Below are 18,586 nucleotides of genomic sequence, written 5' to 3' on the forward strand. Positions count from 1 at the left end.
ACCCACCTACTGTTCACTTTACTTACCACTTAAGATTGCAAGCTCTTCAGGGGAAGGGACTCCTTTTCCTATGGTTACTTTCAGGTCTGTAGCACTAATTCAGTGTTATAACATTGTTAGGTGTATTACTGCTGTGAAGCACTATGTACATGGATGGCGCTATATAAAGATACACATGCAGTTGTTTCCATGGCAACACATGAAACCAGACAGGAAAGTGTTTTATGTATATGTAAATAACACCAATGCCCAGAACAGTTAAGGTATGTACCCTACTTGAATGTCCCAAACCCTCTCTAAAACAGGGGATTTCCTAAAACATAAGTGTGCCTAGTACCAGCAGCTTTAACCACTTTGGTGCCAACTGGTTGAAGGAAACACAGGGGCGTCAAACAGCTTCAGCGTCCAATAATGATCCAGAGTCCGCTCAAGCCAAACAGTTTCCAGCTTTATTGAAGATGCTTTTCATTAACAATCATGGCAAATCAGGCAGGACATGGGTTACAATTCGCAACATTTTAAAACAACTTCTTAACTCCCCCCTCCCTCCCCCCCCCCCCAAGACGGCAAATCACTAAAACCCATAAAATTAATATTCAGGTTACGCTTTAGAGAGCGAGGGCAGACTCTTTCACATTGAATGTGTTGTCTGACAACGATTCACGAGCCTACCCCGACAGGAGAACTGGATAAAACTGCACGTGTCCTATGCACCATGGTCTGTAACAGAGACTGCTCTGCCCCTGCAGATAGGCCAGGGATCAGAGACGGAGCTTACACAAAATAGCTGCCTGTTTCAATGATTACAACAGAGGTCGGGAAAGGCCCGGGACCTCTGCACCCCCCTCACCCCCAAAAGGGGAGTCAATTAAATTTCATGGTGTGTTAAAAGTTATAATAGGGAGATGTGCCAATTTACTGGAGGGAAAACCAGTGAGTGCTCCCTCAACAGAGATTGAGGGAAAGAAAATGGACATTATAATATGGGTTGTGAAACAGTTATCGGACTCCCTCTGCCCTAAAACGCAAAGCATCCTGTGCTAACATAGCTTAAAAAAAAAAAAAAAAAAAAAGTAAACAAAAAATTTGCATCGTTATAAAACTTGATAAAAAATAGTATTTCAAACTGTACAGTCACCAGAAGTACACAGTTATCAAAAATTCACACTGCTCACTTGGTGTCACCGGCACCCTCAGCCTTCTGTGCCTGGAATGAAAAGACATGGTGGTGTTAGCAATGGGTGTGATAAGCAGACTTCCTGAGGTCAGACCAAGCCGCATACACACCTGGTCTGATTTTGCCTCTCCGTTTTCAGCGGCGTTGCTGCTGTCTTTGCCTGCGTCAGCCTTTCCCTTCCCTTTTCCTTTGGGTGCTTTCTCAGCCTTCTGGAAGTGCAGAGACATGTCAGTGAATACATACAGGGCATTGAGCCTTTCGTGCCTATCAATGCCAAACCTATGTTACTCACCTTTGGAGGTGCTGCCTTTTTGGGTTTGGCCTCTGCCTTGGGAGGGGCGGGCTTCTAAAATTAAAATAAATGTTATTAACAATGCAAGACCAGAGAAAGCAATGAACCGTCAGGTGTTAAGATCAGTGGTTTTCAATCGGGGCCTTCAAGGATGTCTAAAGGGTTACAAGAGCTCTCCCACTACCCAGACACATCACGTTAATCAGGCTTGATGCCGTCATACACCTCAATAGATTGGAGAAGGTAGTTCTAACGTAGAAAAAACTCAGAGGACCGAAACGCTGGGGTATGTTCACCCGATGGATCAATAAATTATTTTTTGCATTACCTGTGTCCTGCTAGTACTTTGATCACCTACTGAGTATACATATTCATACATACTAAATGCAGTACGACCTAACAAAATTTGTCACATTAGTTATAAATCATAGCTATCTTGCCATGGCCTTTACTTGGATTGGAGATGTGAACAGTACTGTACCAGAATGTATTGTGTGCGGGTGAAAAGCTCTTAAAGCAGCCATGGTGCCTGCCAATCTGAAGTGGCATTTTACTACTAAACACAGTAAAAATAAGCGACAAAGCGTAAGTAGCTAGTTATTTGGTGGCAGAGCTGGCTGCTAGAGAAATGAAAGCACATACTATTACCGAGACCTTCATTTTACCCGCTTGCACAGCAATAATAAAGACAATGTTTGGAGAAGGAGCGCAGTTAGAAAAATTCTGACATCTCAAATGATATTGAAAGAAATGTAATCGATAAAATGAAAAATAAACAATAATTTGAGCTTGCCCTTCAAGTGAATTAATCCACGAATATTAGTGGCAAACCTCAGTTTCTAACATTTGTTCTGTTAGTTGATGATGGAACAATAATTAATTAAACAATTCCTTTGCTGTAAAGAGCTACCGGAAACAACAAAAGAACCTGCACCGCGACCTCTTATTTGGAAGGTCGCAGTTTGTCATGAACTACATGACAGGGCTGTGAAAATTGTGAACTACGTAGAACAAAGACCATTAAAAACACAGATTAAGAAAGAAAAGATTGAAACCTCCCCGTGTTAGATACTCACAGCAGATAACCGGGCAGATCTTCTCTGGGGCTGAAAAACAAAAACAAACACCTTAAGAGAACAGCCAAACCATACATTTACCAAGTAATCTCCTGGGCCGAAGCCCATCCTGCCCGCTACATAAATCCCATTAGCTTTATCCAAAAGTTACCTCATCCTTTACTTTGGTTCTGTCCCCCTTGGACTCTCCTTCTCCAGCCTGGAAAAGAAAGAAAAGAAATACAATTAAACATCTGTTTAAAACACCACAACTGCCCACACTGAAGGGGTCCTCTCTACCCCATGTAACTTTTTGGATTGTAAGCTCTTGGGGAGAGATCACCATCCCAGTATCTCGCAAACACTGCACTCCCGCGCTAAACAATATGGCGCGTGGTCTCAATAACACCGGTGACAGGCATTAGTACTATAACTAGCAAGAGGCTGCATGGGAGGTGCCAAAATGGGGCAGATGACACGCCTTACCAGGGCGGCCTGTTTATTCAAACCCTTGGGGAGGTGGGACACCACGCCCCCCGTGCGCCGCAATTTGCTCCGGCGCCGCAAGGGGTTAACACGGAGGACACGCGGCCCCTCCCTGCAGGCCCCGCCCACAGCAGTGGCACGCGGAAGCAGCGCGAAATAAGAGGGGCAGGGCTTCCGGAGGCGCGCGCAAGGCCGCTGGGGGGCGGGCGCAATTGACGGTTGGCCCCGCCCCTATCCCAGACTGGATTCGCGCCCTTGTTTTGGCGGAGGCTCCTCCCCCGAGACTTCCCGCGCTTTACAGTTTAAAAAGACCGCCTTAATTAACCCACCTCATAATTAATTAGGGATATAAATATATATATATAATTACAAAAAAAAAATTAAAAAAAATCACCAAATCCCCCTCCCAATAAATGCTGTGCTAACACCCGGTTTCATACATAACCTTAAAATAAATAATAGTAATAAATAATAATAGTAATAAATAATGAGGCGTCATGCCGGCCGCCTCAACCGAACTTGCCGTCGCGTCGTTAACCCCCCACAACGCCGGGATCCAGCGCAACCTCCGTGTGAGCCACTCTCCCCCCCCCTTGCCCTGTCACTTCCCTCCGCCATCATGGTGGCTGTTTTCTCCCTCCCTCCTTCAACCCATCCAATATGGCTCCTCAAGCCTTCTCCTCCACGCCTGGGGAGGACAAGCACAGAGCCAGATCTACTCTAACTCTTTTGGCGCGCTCATTACCTTTCTCTTGGGCATTATGATATCTCTCGTGTGTTGTGTGGACGGAGAAGGACACGCGGTTGTCTCCCGAGCAATGACCGGTCCGGGCTCCGCTCAAAGTTTTTATACACAAAACCCAGGAGCCTAACCGGTTAGAACCGGATCCCGCTCTCCGCCGCGCTCTGATTGGCCGGCAGCCCGTCACGTGGGGCGGCCACTTCTGGGCGGGAGCGCGCGGCAGGGGAGGGAGAAGGGGGGTGGCGCGCGCTCGAGGGGAAAAAAAAAAAAAAAAGGGCGCGCAGGGCTGTGTGTTGTGAGAGAGAAAAAATACCCCGCTAACTGCCCCTCCGACCCACCGCCTTGGCATTTATCACCTAGAGCCACGCAAAGTACACCGTAGAGGTGCAATAAAAAACCACACAAAATGCTTGTATTTATTACAGATGGTTTCAAAGTACTGTGCTAAATAGTCCGAATTAAAATACAAGTAAATGCCCCGGCGCGTGTGTTTGTGGGAGGTAACCGCTGCAAACTGCCCCCCCCCCTAGCCGGGGTATTACCGGAATGGAGGGGGAAAAAATCGGCGGTTTGGTACATGGAGTATGTCCCCTGTCCCCCCCAGAGACACAGACAGAAGGGAGATGGTGTGTCCCTCCCACTGCAGGGTGGGAGACATAAGAGCACTTGTGTCCCCCTAACCAGTGACACAAAAGTGGGGGTCGGTGGCTCCATGCCGCCTGTCCCCTCCAACACCTGGGTGAATTGGGATGTGAGAAACACATTTGATGCCTCTACCAAAAGGGGTCAAAGTAATGTGCAGAGACTGCGCAAATAAAGAGCAAACTGCACACGTGTGTGCAAAAAAATAAATAAAAAAGGGGCCTTGCAGTGTAACCTCACACAATGATGGGTGCACAACGTTTATGGGGGCAGCCCCTGCCACCTGACGGAGGCCTACTCCCCCTCAAATGTGCTTGTTTTGCCAATGTAACGCGTGCAGTTGCTCATTATCTGTGTCCCTAACAGGGTGACACAGAAGGGACAGTTGGCAGCTGCCTCGTGTTCATTTGCAGCAGATGGCAAAGTTAACCCATCAGAGCTTGCATCGCATTGCTTTACGTGTGAATATATATATAGCGTGACACCCTAACTGTACTTTACATTCGAATAGATCACTTCTTGTGATCCCACATGGCTTAACACATTAATATTCATGCATTGCTGCCCTCCTGGGTACATACCAAAAGGTAACCGCAGGAGCTGACACTCCATGCCTTCTGGTCACATGATCCTCCTTCCTGTTTACAACCCAGCAGCGCAGGGACTCCCCGACTTTGGCTGCAAGATGCGGGCGACAACACACCTTCCCTCTGGATGATCTGCAGACAAAAACCCCCCACCCTCCCAGAAATGGCAGTGTGGAAACTGGGGCTCCCCCTTCACCAAAAGGGGCCTGCAATGTATTGTGCAGCAAATGGGTTAATAATTCAGGATTCCCCCCTTCAATTCATAAGAATAGAGAGCCGTAAAAGCAGCTGTTACGCTAGAGGAGTAAGGTTACCAAGGGATTATACCGGCTCTTACACACGTGCAAGACACAGAGATGATGGCAGTTTGTAAATAAATATATATTTTTAATTCTAACTTTTTCATTTTTATTGTATTTCATTAAAAAGGAAATAGAATACTAATTTAATTGAGAATAACGAAGGATCTTATAGGACGGGTAGGCAATTTCCTGGCCTCAAGGGCCACCAACAGGACACGTTTTAAGGATATCCCTACTTCAGCACAGGTGGCTCCGTTTTCAACTTCAGCCTTCGACTGAGCCACCTGTGCTGAAGCAGGGATATCCTTAAAACCTGACCTGTTGGTGGCCCTTGAGTTGTCCACCCGTTATAGGGGATTGGAGAGGGAAGGGTGTGGATCGCAACGCAGAGCCGCGTGCGTCTTCTACATTTTGAAGGCAAGGCCGTCAGGGCATATCTGCATTGCACACGCAGGTGTGTAATATGCACTTGTAATGCACAGAGCACACACAATATACAGTATATGTATTGTGTGCACATCAGCGATTGTCTGTAATTCACAGAGCACACGTACGTCGTATGCGCCGCAGTAACAGAGCAATGTGTTGCTGTCCTGATTAGTCCTGAAAGGTTTAAATCTCCCCCCACCCCCCTTTCAGACTCCAGGGCCCTGTGCCGTGTCTCTGCTGCTGCTGCTTCCAGTCCTTAGAAGGTGGCTGTGCGTGTCCTGCACTTTGCAGACAGAGCCCTCTGCCTGTCCATGTCATTCCTTTTAGGATGGCACCGTGCAGAGCCCCCACAGGAAGTCACCTCTCTTGCTCTCCAGGGCCCGCAGGAAACTCTGCGTCCTCTCTTCCCTCCGCGCGCAGCACTGCTGCAGGAGCCTCCGGCGGAGCTGCGCATCTTCCCTGCGCGCTGCGCCCTGCAGCTGCCCCCTCACCCAGGCCTGGTCACTCTCCTGCTGCAGCCTCCTGCTCTCCTGCAGGTGCTGCTCCCTGGCCTTCTGTGGAGAAAAGACCCCGGGGGGGAGGGGATAGTCAGTGGGATTACAACGGAACCAGAAAAAGTGGTGGGTTATATAAATCCTGGAAAGTGAGCACCCTATTAAAAGGGGAAGTTCCTCCTACTCTTTATATAGGGTGGTAACCGGGTCCCCCCCCCCCCACACATCAACACCACTATTTTCATCTCCGCTGATCGTCACCAAGATACTTACTGGTGACACAAAATGGCCGCCAAATCTAGGGCCAATAGGAAGCTGCAACATCATCTTTTTTTGGCTTCCTACTAAGGTGGCCATTTAACTTCCTTTTGAAAACAAGTAATACTGGTATCTTCACCAGTAAGTATCGTTTGTATAAAAATAGGGCAGTTCAGCCCTGGAGGACCCCCCCGCCCCCTGCCAATCGAGGTTATTTACTTAAATCTCCCAGCTGCAAAACTGCTTTCAATCGGATTTCTTTTCTTTGATGTATATGGCTCTGTTTTTTTACCCTGGTTTTGCTCTCCTTTTGCAGCCGGGAAACTTTAGTGAATAGAGCCCTTAAGAGTGAATTGCTCCATTAATGGATCCCATATCGAAATTCCAACAAAAGAACAAGATGGCTGCAATTTCTCTCAGCAGAAACAGACATGCAAAGTGTTTTCGGACTCTCTCAGATTCTCCTCTCTCTCGCTCGGTGGGAGGAGGGGGAGCATCTTGGTGACACTGCGTGGGGGCATATGCAGCGTGCGGGGACTCACCTGAATGGAGCTGTGGTTGAGCTGGTACTGTAGGACGGCCTCACACAGGTTCCAGAAGGAATATTCCGGCCACAGCACGGACTGGAAGACCAGGCAGGAGTGAGACGTCTGGGGGAAGGGGCGGCAAAGCGGTTAAGATAAAGACACACCGCTCTTCTTATGTAGGGACAGGGCCTGTATGTTTACTTTAAGCCCCAGGAGGTGGCAGATTTTGGGGTCGTGTGCGAGACTCACCTGCCACAGGAGGAAGTCGCTTAGTCGGATCTCACCAGATGTACGAATGAGGAGGTCGGGATCTGGAGACTTACAGGTGTAAAGACACCGGTCCAGGAGGGGCTCTGACACGTCACTGTGAGAGGGAGAGACAAGGGCTGAGAGAGAGACACACACACACACACACACACACACAGAAGGGCCCGAGAGGGAGAGAGAAGGGCCCGAGAGGGAGAGAGAAGGGCCCGAGAGGGAGAAAGAAGGGCCCGAGAGGGAGAGAGAAGGGCCCAAGATGGGACAGCTGACTACATTACAAATTCAAACTCCCCTCCTATAACACTGCCCTTTCCCTTACCAAGAAAACCTACTTTTCTTCTCTCATACTAATTCTGTCCTCTAACCCTCAACACCTATTCGCCACCTTTAACTCCCTTCTCCTCCCAACCGCACCTTCACCCCCTTCCACCCCATAGATAAGCCTATGCCACCTACTTCACAGATAAGATTGAGTCCATCAGACATGACATCTGTTCAGGTCATGCTCCATGTGCAACACCTACCGCCCTTTGCACACCTAAATCCACCCTCAGCTCATGTTCCCCTGTGACTGAGGATGAGGTTTCCTTTCTCACCATCCCACCGTACAACCTGCCCCCTTAATCCTATTCCCTCATCTCCTCTGCTCCCCCCCTAGCGCATTAAGCCGTACCCTAATTTACCTTTTTAACCTCTCATCTCTGACCCATTCCCATCTTCCTTCAAACATGCACTCATCACGCCCATTCTAAAGAAGCCTTCTCTTGACCCAACCTCCCTCTCCCTCTTCTCCCCTTTGCCTCCAAGCTACTGGAGCAGTTGGTGTACAACCGCCCGAATCACTTTCTCTCCTCCAACGCCGTGCTTGATTCTTTGCAATCTGGTTTCCGTCCTCTACACTCCACAAAAGTGGCCAATGACCTACTCACAGCTAAGTCTAAGGGTTACTTCTCCTTACTAATTCTCCTGGATCTCCCTGCTGCCTTCGACACAGTTGATCACCCCCTTCTCCTGTACACTCCGCACTCACTCAATTAGCCCCGTTACACAGCCCCCTCCTGGCTCACGTCCTACCTATCCAGCTGCTCTTTCAGTGTTTCCCTCTCTGGTGTCTCCTCCTCCCTCTCTCCCTCCCTTTCTTTCTGGGTCCCACAAGGCACTGTCCTTGGCCCTCTGCTCGGCCCTCTGCTCGTCTCACTCTACATCTCTTCTCTTGGTGAACAAACACAATCTTTTGGCTTTCAGTACCCTCACTGTGCTGATGATACCCAAATCTACCTCTCCTCCACTGACCTCTCCCCCTCTCTCGTCTCATGACACCAACCGTCTGCTCTTCAACCTCCTCCTGGATGTCCCACCGTTACCTGAAGCTTAACATGTCTAAATAATCTTTCCTCCTTCCATTATCACACCTACACCCAAACTCTCCCTCACTGTCAAATAATATTACAATCTCATTAACGCACAAAAACCCAATGCCTAGAGGTCATCCTCGACTCTGCCCTCTCCTTCATTCCCTTACCAAGTCCTGCCGCCTCCACCTCCAAAATGTCGCTTGGATACGCCCTTTTCTCACTTATGACACAACTGAAATCCCAATTCACTTCCTGTATCCTCTATCATTTAAAACCCCAGCTCCCAACAATGCTGCCCCTCCCTTACATCTCTGCCCTCACCCCCAAATATATCCCTAAACACCCGCTCCGCTCTGCCCACGACATCCGTCTCTCCTCCTGCCTTATTACCTCCTCTCACTCCCACCTGCAAAACTTCTCCCGAGCTGCCCCCTCTCTCTGGAATTCCCTACCATGCATCACCAGACTCTCCCCCAGCTTCTAGCCATTCAAAAGAGATTCACCTTTTTAAGGAAGCCTATCCGGCCTACCCAACATCCACCCATCAACCCTATTGTGCGGTTGGACCAAACTCCATGATGCTATCCAACATCCCCCCCTCCCCCCCAAGCTTAATAGTTCCAGCAGTGCAGCTGGACCATACTCCATCCTGACGTATACTCCCCGCAACAATGAGCATCTACTTGACCTTTTGTTTCCACACTGCCACTTATCCCCTCTAGATTGTAAGCTTTCAGGATCAGGGCCTTCATTACCTTCTGTATCTATTTGTGCTTATTTGTATGTCATTCGGTGTATGTAATCAACATTGATGTTTACAGAGGGCCCGCGCGCTTCCCGAAGGCACTTACATTAAATGCCGGGGAAGCGGCGAAGGCCTCTGTAAACTTCACTTACCTTGGTTCAGGCGTCTTAAGGCAACACGGCGTCAAATGACGCTACAGGGTCATGTGACGCCGCGTTGCTATGACGACGTGACATCATGACGCCGGAACCAAGGTGGGGGGGGGGGGGGCGCGGAGAGGGGGACAGCCAGCAGGGGGGCGCAGGAGAAAAAGATTGCGCTCCACTGGGATAGAGAAAGTGTCACAGTAAGAAGAGGAGAAAGAAAGAGGGAAATAAAGAGCCAAAGGAGGAAAAGAGAGAAACAGAACATGGAAACAGCTATACAGGCCGAGAGACACACAGGCGCGCAGGCCGAGAGACACACAGGCGCGCAGGCCGAGAGGCACACAGGCGCGCAGGCCGAGAGGCACACAGGCGCGCAGGCCGAGAGGCACACAGGTGCGCAGGCCGAGAGGCACACAGGTGCGCAGGCCGAGAGGCACACAGGCGCGCAGGCCGAGAGACACACAGGTGCGCAGGCTGAGAGGCACACAGGTGCGCAGGCCGAGAGGCACACAGGTGCGCAGGCCGAGAGACACACATGTGCGCAGGCCGAGAGACACACAGGAGCGCAGGCCGAGAGACACACAGGTGCGCAGGCCGAGAGGCACACAGGCGCGCAGGCCGAGAGGCACACAGGCGCGCAGGCCGAGAGACACACAGGCGCGCAGGCCGAGAGACACACAGGCGCGCAGGCCGAGAGACACACAGGTGCGCAGGCCGAGAGACACACAGGTGCGCAGGCCGAGAGGCACACAGGCGCGCAGGCCGAGAGGCACACAGGTGCGCAGGCCGAGAGGCACACAGGAGCGCAGGCCGAGAGACACACAGGTGCGCAGGTCGAGAGGCACACAGGCGCGCAGGCCGAGACACACACTGGTGCGCCGGCCGAGATATATAGATGCATAGATGCACACACACACACACAGGCTGAGATATACAGACACACAAAGGCGAGATATACAGATACATACACAGGCCGAGTGTAACAGGGACTTCTCCCTGTTAAAGAAACTTGCCTCTAATCCAGCAGTGTGCTGGTTAATTGCATACCAGCAATTAACCAACTCCACCTGGCTGATTAGAGCTCTCTCAGAAATAGCCTGTTCTGAGACAGGAGGGAGGATTCCTTAGTCTCACAATGGGGGCTGAAGCAAGGAAAGACAGACCAGATTTTTCCTTAGTCCACACTGTCCACAGTGTGGACTGACCAGAGGAACAGATGCCTTGAGCTGCAGAAGGACTGGACTGTATGCCGACAGCAAGACAAAGGGGACCAGACCCTCTATACCTGGACAGACATTAGCTTAGCACACAAGAGTGCTGACCCAGGAGAGCAGAGCGGCCTTCCCCATCAGCTACAAGAAACAGATAAGACTAGATATATATATATATATATATATATATATATATATATATATATATATGGGATGGTAATTAGCTTAGCTAACCACCCAATTAGAGAGGGCTGGACTACATGTGTAGATATCCTCCAAAGCGGAGTAGGTTTTTCTTTGGCTTATTTTGAATGTTTTGCTGTGTAAAAGGGACAGGCGCAATAAAGCCTCATTTTAGTTTCACTTTAAACGGTCTACATTGCATACCTCTGCACACGTCTTTACATATGGTGTCAGAAGTTGGGATGAGAGGTGGGCCTTGAAGTTTAAAGGGGCCCCGGAGACTGCCTGTGAAAACTTTTGTGCCTTTGCCTGCATACAGTTCCTGCAACAGTCTGAGCAACAAAACAAAGAATGAACAAAGAACAGTGACCAGAATTAAAGGGCTACACATCCAGGCAGGAAAACAACACTGCACTGAAGAAAGCCACAAGCCACAGTTGGATTGGGAAGACTGCGACAGACGGTGACCCACACAAGTGACTGATGCTGTGGCCAGAGTCCATCCCACCACTGGTGAAAGGGGAAAAAAATAAAATAAAACACTGGGAATTTTAAATGGCCGCCCAGCTGAAGTCAAATACAGACTCTGCAAGAATGGGGAAGAAAATGTGTTCCTGGTGTAAAGAGCCCGGCCACACGGAGCAGTGTCCCCTTCAGGCCTTATTCTGACGATGAGGATGGCCCCTACGTGGCCCCAGAAAAAGGGCAGCAGCCAGAGGACTATTTTTTTCAACGAGCCAAGGAACTGCAGCAGCAAGCAGTGCGCTGTGGACCCAAGCAAGGTACAGAAGTTTTACTTAGCAAGTGCACATCCAGTATCACTAATGAGAAAGAATGTGTGCCTAGTACTGCTGATGTTGTAAAACATACCAAAGTAAAGAAGAAGAAAAAGTCTACAGAGACGCCTGTGAGAGCTATGAACTCTACAAGCAAAGTCTGCCCACCTGTAGGGCTACCACAATTTGGGGTTCTAGCAAATACAGTGACAACAGTTGCAATAGCGCCTCCTAAGGTCAGGAAGAAAAATACACCGGATAGCCCCAAAATGGAGGACAAGATGTGGCGTTCCTGTAATGAACCCTACCCCACGGAAGAGTGGCCCTTCCAGTCCGATAAGGAGGAAGACATCTCTTATGGGGAACCCGAACCGAGTCATACCCACAAAAACACCCCAAGAATGGTGGAGGTGCCCAAACTCTGTACGCACTGAACAAACAGGTCTCTATGACCCCGAATATTCCTGCCAGCTAACGCAAGAAAAGCCTGGCGGATACAGCGAAGCTTCTGAAGTTTCAAATAAAGACGGAGACCCCAGTATCTCTGATGGGACGGAGTCGTCCAAAACAAAAAAGCGGAAAAAGAAAAGTGGTTCTTCACTTATCGTGGAAGGAACAGACACGTCTGCAGATCCCGTGGAGAAAAAGGTGGTCCGAGATGCCCTGCAGCCTAGAGAAAATGGAGCATTTGTCATGCGGATGACCGAATATCCAGAGGGCCCAAGGCAGAAGTCGTGTAACCCAAAGTAGTGTCTGTCCGGTGCCAACAGTGAAGAACCCTCAACCAACCATACCAGGGTAGCGGAGCCGAAACCATTGAGTGACGATCCCTTGACCAGCCCTGAAGATGCACTGCAAGCTGCCAGGCATAACTGTGATCTGCTCTGTGAAGAATTGGAAATGGAGAGAGAAAATAATGCTGAGCTACAAAAGACTGTGCTCGCAATTTACTCTGCGGCCAAGACCAAATTGGAGGATCTCAAGAGTGAGCTAGCTACAGCAAACACTACTAATGCCACCATGGTGGAAAAACAGAGCAAGTCTGATAGAATGATTGCTAATCTGAAGCAGAAGTATGAGGAGGCACTGAAAGAGATTACAGTCTTTCAGCAAGAGGTTCACAAGTGCCATAGAGAGGTGGAAGTCTCTCAGAATGAGGTTCACACTCTCCCGCATAGAACTGAATGCCTCACACCAGGAGGTCAACAGTGTCCAGACAGAGGGGGACATACCCCAGAAGGAGGTTCATACTATCCGCACAGCACTGGATGCCTCAACCCAAGAGATCAGCAGTTGCCGCACAGAACTGGAAGTCTCTAAAAAGGAACTTCACAAGCTCGCTGAGCAGCTGGACATCTCTCAAAAAAATCTCTCTCAAAAAACTATCCTCAGTCTCAAAGCAGAAGTGCGTAAATGGAAGGAGGACTCCAAGGAGGCCCTGAATATTACAGAGACTGCAAAAAGAGAAAATGTAAGACTGAAAGAAGAAAATGATGATTTGACAGACCACGTCAATGAAAAGAATGAAAAGCTGAACGAGCTTGAAAAAATAAAGAAACTTTTGGAAGATGAAAAGTTTGAAGCAGAGCACCGACTGCAGAGCACCGACTGCAGAGCACCGACTGCAGAGCACCGACTGCAGAACCAACTGCAGAACCAACTGCAAGGTCTGCATACACCCCCCCAGAACGCAGAGGAGAAGCAGCGAACTCTGCAGGAAGAGAATCTGCAGGCTCATAAAGAAGTACAAGTGCTGCAGGAACATCTGATTACCCAGTGTGTCCCCGCAAAGCAGCATGAGAAACTGAAGGCTACCCTGAGCATCACCAGAGCATCGCTAAAGGTCAAGCTTAGAGACCAGGTGACTCGGTACAAGAGGGAGCACAAGAAGGTCCAGAAACAGACAACTAGCCTCGGCCCGAGCAAAGAAATTCGCAGTGCTTCACAATATAATGAAAATGTGGAAACAAGCTCAGAGAAAGTACGGTGAGGAGATGAAGACCCTGAGAGGAGAATTGCAGGATACACTCAAGAAACAGGGATCTCTCGCGGATGATATTACAGTACTACAAGAAAAGGTATTGACTCTGCCCAAGCATCAGTATCCCACAGCAACTAAAACCCATGAAGAAAAGGGTACAGTGAGAGCTGGGAACACCGCTCATCTGAAAAACAAGGTTGCAAAGTTTGAACCGCTTAAACAAGCACTAGCTAAACTTTCAGCCACCAAAAATGGCAACAAAAAAAGGTATACGTACAGATTCAAAACCAGAAGAATCCTTAGCTGATGAAGCTGAAAAGATGGGATGTTCTCTGGAAGTGGAGGTGAAATTGCAACTCAATCCCAAAGAAGCTGAACTGGCAACTCCATGGAGTGAAAAAAGTGCAGAAGGACTGGTTCAAGAGCAGAAAACTCAAAGGGTTAGTCTCAAACACTCTGCAACTGCTGCCATACAGTCTGCCTACAAAAAGAGGAGCGCCGAACGGAGGGGAAATCTCATGACCACGAACTCAGGAAAAAGACTATACTTGAAAAAGTCCTCCTCGAGCGACTGAGGAGTGCTGATCTCAAGCACCTTCGGGAGGAGACACAAATAAACTGGAGAAAGGGCTCCAAACCCAGCGGGACTGAGGGTTTTCTTCCTCTATCCACTCTCATTCGAGTCTCAGATATCTCAAATGAGATTGGAAGGATGGGCTTCGGCCGTGGTAAGCCCGAGCTTCCCACAAACAGCGGAGGTATGTAACAGGGACTTATCCCGGTTAAAGAAACTTGCCTCTAATCCAGCAGTGTGCTGGTTAATTGCATACCAGCAATTAACCAACTCCACCTGGCTGATTAGAGCTCTCTCAGAAATAGCCTGTTCTGAGACAGGAGGGAGGATTCCTTAGTCTCACAATGGGGGCTGAAGCAAGGAAAGACAGTAAATAAAGGGAAAATGCTGCACACTGTCAAAAAAAATGAATAAAGGATACAAATACCGGTGCTCCTGGTTCAGGACTCTCTGTGATAATCCAAAGTATAATGAAGGGTAAAGGAACAGGGCTCCACGGATTTCTAAACAAACTCATTTATTGCCAACAAGATAACTTGACGTTTCGGCCACCCTTGGCCTTTCTCAAAGCATTCTGCTTTTGAGAAAGGCCAAGTGTGGCTGAAACGTCAAGTTATCTTGTTGGCAATAAATTAGTTTGTTTAGAAATCCGTGGAGCCCTGTTCCTGTACCCTTCCAAGGAAAGACAGACCAGATTTTTCCTTAGTCCACACTGGATTGACCAGAGGACCAGAGAAGGACTGGACTGTATGCTGACAGCAAGACAAGACTATACCTGGACAGACATTGCCTTAGCACACAAGGGTGCTGACCCAGGAGAGCAGAGCGGCGTTCCCCCACAGCTACAAGAAACAGATAAGACTTTTTTTTATGGGACTGTTATATATCTGTATATATCTGTATATATATTTGGGGCTGGTAATTAGCTTAGCTAACCACCCAGTTAGAGAGGGCTGGACTACATGTGTAGATATCCTCCAAAGTGGAGCAGGTTTTTCTTTGGCTTATTTTGAATGTTTTGCTGTGTTAAAGGGACAGGCGCAATAAAGCCTCATTTTAGTTTCACTTTAAATGGTCTCCATTGCATACCTCTGCACACTGAGAGATACAGATATACACACACACACACACACACACACACACACACACACACACACACACACACAGAGACCAACATACAGAGAGACACACACACACACACACACACACACAGGCCGACATACAGATAGACACACACACACTGGCCGACATGCAGACACAGACACACACAGACACACACACACAGACACACACACACAGACACACACAGACACACAGACAGACACACACAGACACACATGCAGAAACAAACACACACACACTGGCCGACATGCAGACACACACACACACGCCGAGATATAGAGATACACATAAAGGCCGACATAAAGATACATAGGCCGACACGGCCCTGAGGAAGGTCTCCCTGAGACCGAAACGTTGGCTTTCGTGTATCTGTTAATTTCAATACAGATTATTTTGGATTACACCTCGCTGGTTGCTGTCTCTTTACTGGTCTTTGGGCTGGTTCGTATGATAGGCCGACATAAAGATACACACACACCGACATACAGAGACACAAACACAGGCCGACATACACCCAAGCCAAGAGACACGCAGGCCGAGAGAGACACGCAGGCCGAGAGAGACACGCAGGCCGAGAGAGACACGCAGGCCGAGAGAGACACGCAGGCCGAGAGAGACACGCAGGCCGAGAGAGACACGCAGGCCGAGAGAGACACGCAGGCCGAGAGAGACACGCAGGCCGAGAGACGCCGAGAGACACGAGACACGCAGGACGAGAGACGCCGAGAGACACGCAAGCCGAGAGACACGCGACACGCAGGCCGAGAGACATGAGACACGCAGGCCGAGAGACGCCGAGACACACGCCGGCCGAGAGACGCCGAGAGACACGAGACACGCCGGCCGGGAGATGCCGAGAGACACGAGACACGCAGGCTGAGAGACGCCGAGAGACAAGAGACACACAGGCCGAGAGACACACAGGCCGAGAGACGCCGGGAGACACAAGACACGCAGGCCGAGAGACACGCAAGCCGAGAGACACGCAGGCACAGATCTACATCAGTGATGCACAAAGACACACAAGCCGAGATACACAGCCAGAGATATACAGATACACACACACACACCAAAAATATACAGAGAGACACACAGGCAGAAATATACAGCAGTGATACAGAGACACAGGCCGAGACACACAGATGCACAGGCCGAGAGACACAGAGACACACAGGCGTGATACACAGGCCGAGAGACACAGGGAGAGAGAGGGAGAGAGAGAGAAACACACAGGCAGAGATATACAGATACACACACAAAAATATAAGATACACACACAGGCAAAGATATAGAGATACACAGGCAGACATATAGGAGATAGACAAGCAGAGATATACAAATCGAGACACACAGAGACACACCGGCAGAGGTATACAGAGACACAGGTCGAAATAAAACAGGCAGAGATATACAGAGAGACACAAAGGCCGCTATACACACAGGCAGAGATATACAGAGACACACAGGCAGAGATACAGAGACACAGGCAGAGATATACAGAGACACACACAGGCAGAGATATACCGAGACACACAGGCAGATATACAGAGACACACACAGGCAGAGATACACAAAGACACACAGATCGATATACAGAGATGAAGAGATGAGAGATACAGAGATGAGAGAGACACACAGGCCGAGATATAGCGATACACACAGGCCCGAGATATAGCGATACACACACATGCCCGAGATATAGCGATATACCCACAGGCCGAAATATAGCGATACACACAGGCCCGAGATATAGCCATACATACACACAGGCAGAGATATAGCGATACACACACACAGGCAGAGATATAGCGATACACACACAGGCCAGAGATATAGCGATACACACAGGCCGAGATATAGCGATACACACAGGCCGAGATATAGCGATACACACAGGCCGAGATATAGCGATACACACAGGCCGAGATATAGCGATACACCCACTCCGAGATATAGCGATACACACAGGCCCGAGATGTAGCGATACACACACAGGCCGAGATATAGCGATACACACAGGCCCGAGATATAGCGATACACACAGGCCCGAGATATAGCGATACCCACAGGCCCGAGATATAGCGATACACACAGGCCCGAGATGTAGCGATACACACACAGGCCGAGATATAGCGATACACACAGGCCCGAGATATAGCAATACACACACAGGCCGAGATGTAGCGATACACACACAGGCCGAGATGTAGCGATACACACACAGGCCAAGATGTAGCGATACACACACACAGCCCGAGATATAGCGATATACCCACAGGCCAGAGATATAGCGATACACACAGGCCCGACATATAGTGATACACCCACAGGCCGAGATATAGCGATACACACAGGCCCGAGATATAGTGATACACACACAGGCCCGAGATATAGCGATACACACACAGGCCGAGATATAGCGATACACACACAGGCCCGAGATATAGCGATACACACAGGCCCGAGATATAGCGATACACGCCCACAGCCCGAGATATAGCGATACACACAGGCCCGAGATATAGCGATACACACACAGGCCCGAGATATAGCGATACACACACAGGCCGAGATATAGCGATACACACACAGGCCCGAGATATAGCGATACACACAGGCCCGAGATATAGCGATACACGCACACAGCCCGAGATATAGCGATACACCCACGGGGCGAGATATAGCGATACACACAGGCCCGAGATGTAGCGATACACACACAGGCAGAGATATAGCGATACACACACACACAGGCCGAGATATAGCGATACACACACACAGCCCGAGATATAGCGATACACACACAGGACGAGATATAGCGATACACACCCAGGCCCGAGATATAGCGATACACACACAGGCCGAGATATAGCGATACACACACAGGCCCGAGATATAGCGATACACACACAGGCCCGAGATATAGCGATACACCCAGGCCCGAGATATAGAGATACACACACAGGCCCGAGATATAGCTATACACACAAAGGCCCGAGATATAGCGATACACACACAGGCCTGAGATATAGCGATACACACACAGGCCCGAGATATAGTGATACACACACAGGCCGACATGTAGCGATACACACAGGCCGACATATAGCGATACACACAGGCCCGACATATAGCGATACACACAGGCCCGACATATAGCGATACACACAGGCCCGAGATATAGCGATACACACAAAGGCCCGAGATATAGCGATACACACACAGGCCCGAGATATAG

General features: G+C 49.3%; 2 protein-coding genes across 3 annotated transcripts in view; both read right to left on the reverse strand.

Moving 5' to 3' along the window:
• Positions 1-427: 427 nt before the first annotated feature.
• On the reverse strand, positions 428-3,909 carry HMGN2 (high mobility group nucleosomal binding domain 2). Its single transcript, XM_075603934.1, has 6 exons — positions 3,756-3,909; positions 2,697-2,744; positions 2,546-2,575; positions 1,470-1,523; positions 1,288-1,386; positions 428-1,207 (listed from the first exon to the last, which is right to left on the reverse strand). Exons 1-6 carry the CDS (start codon positions 3,768-3,770, stop codon positions 1,172-1,174), a joined length of 282 nt encoding a protein of 93 aa, XP_075460049.1. The 5' UTR covers positions 3,771-3,909; the 3' UTR covers positions 428-1,171.
• Positions 3,910-4,845: 936 nt separating this feature from the next.
• The window catches only part of DHDDS (dehydrodolichyl diphosphate synthase subunit), a 56,940-nt gene continuing 43,199 nt past the window's right edge, over positions 4,846-18,586 (reverse strand). The window contains exons 7-9 of one of the 2 annotated variants that reach the window (XM_075603936.1): positions 7,241-7,355; positions 7,007-7,114; positions 4,846-6,266 (exon numbers count right to left, since the gene is read on the reverse strand). In XM_075603936.1, coding sequence (XP_075460051.1) covers positions 6,036-6,266; positions 7,007-7,114; positions 7,241-7,355 — 454 coding nt within the window. In that variant the 3' untranslated portion in view covers positions 4,846-6,035. The remainder of the gene's footprint in view (positions 6,267-7,006; positions 7,115-7,240; positions 7,356-18,586) is intronic. The other variant, XM_075603935.1, reaches the window with a different exon arrangement.

The sequence above is a fragment of the Ascaphus truei genome, chromosome 6, assembly GCF_040206685.1.
Source record: "Ascaphus truei isolate aAscTru1 chromosome 6, aAscTru1.hap1, whole genome shotgun sequence".
NCBI classification, from domain to species: domain Eukaryota; kingdom Metazoa; phylum Chordata; class Amphibia; order Anura; family Ascaphidae; genus Ascaphus; species Ascaphus truei.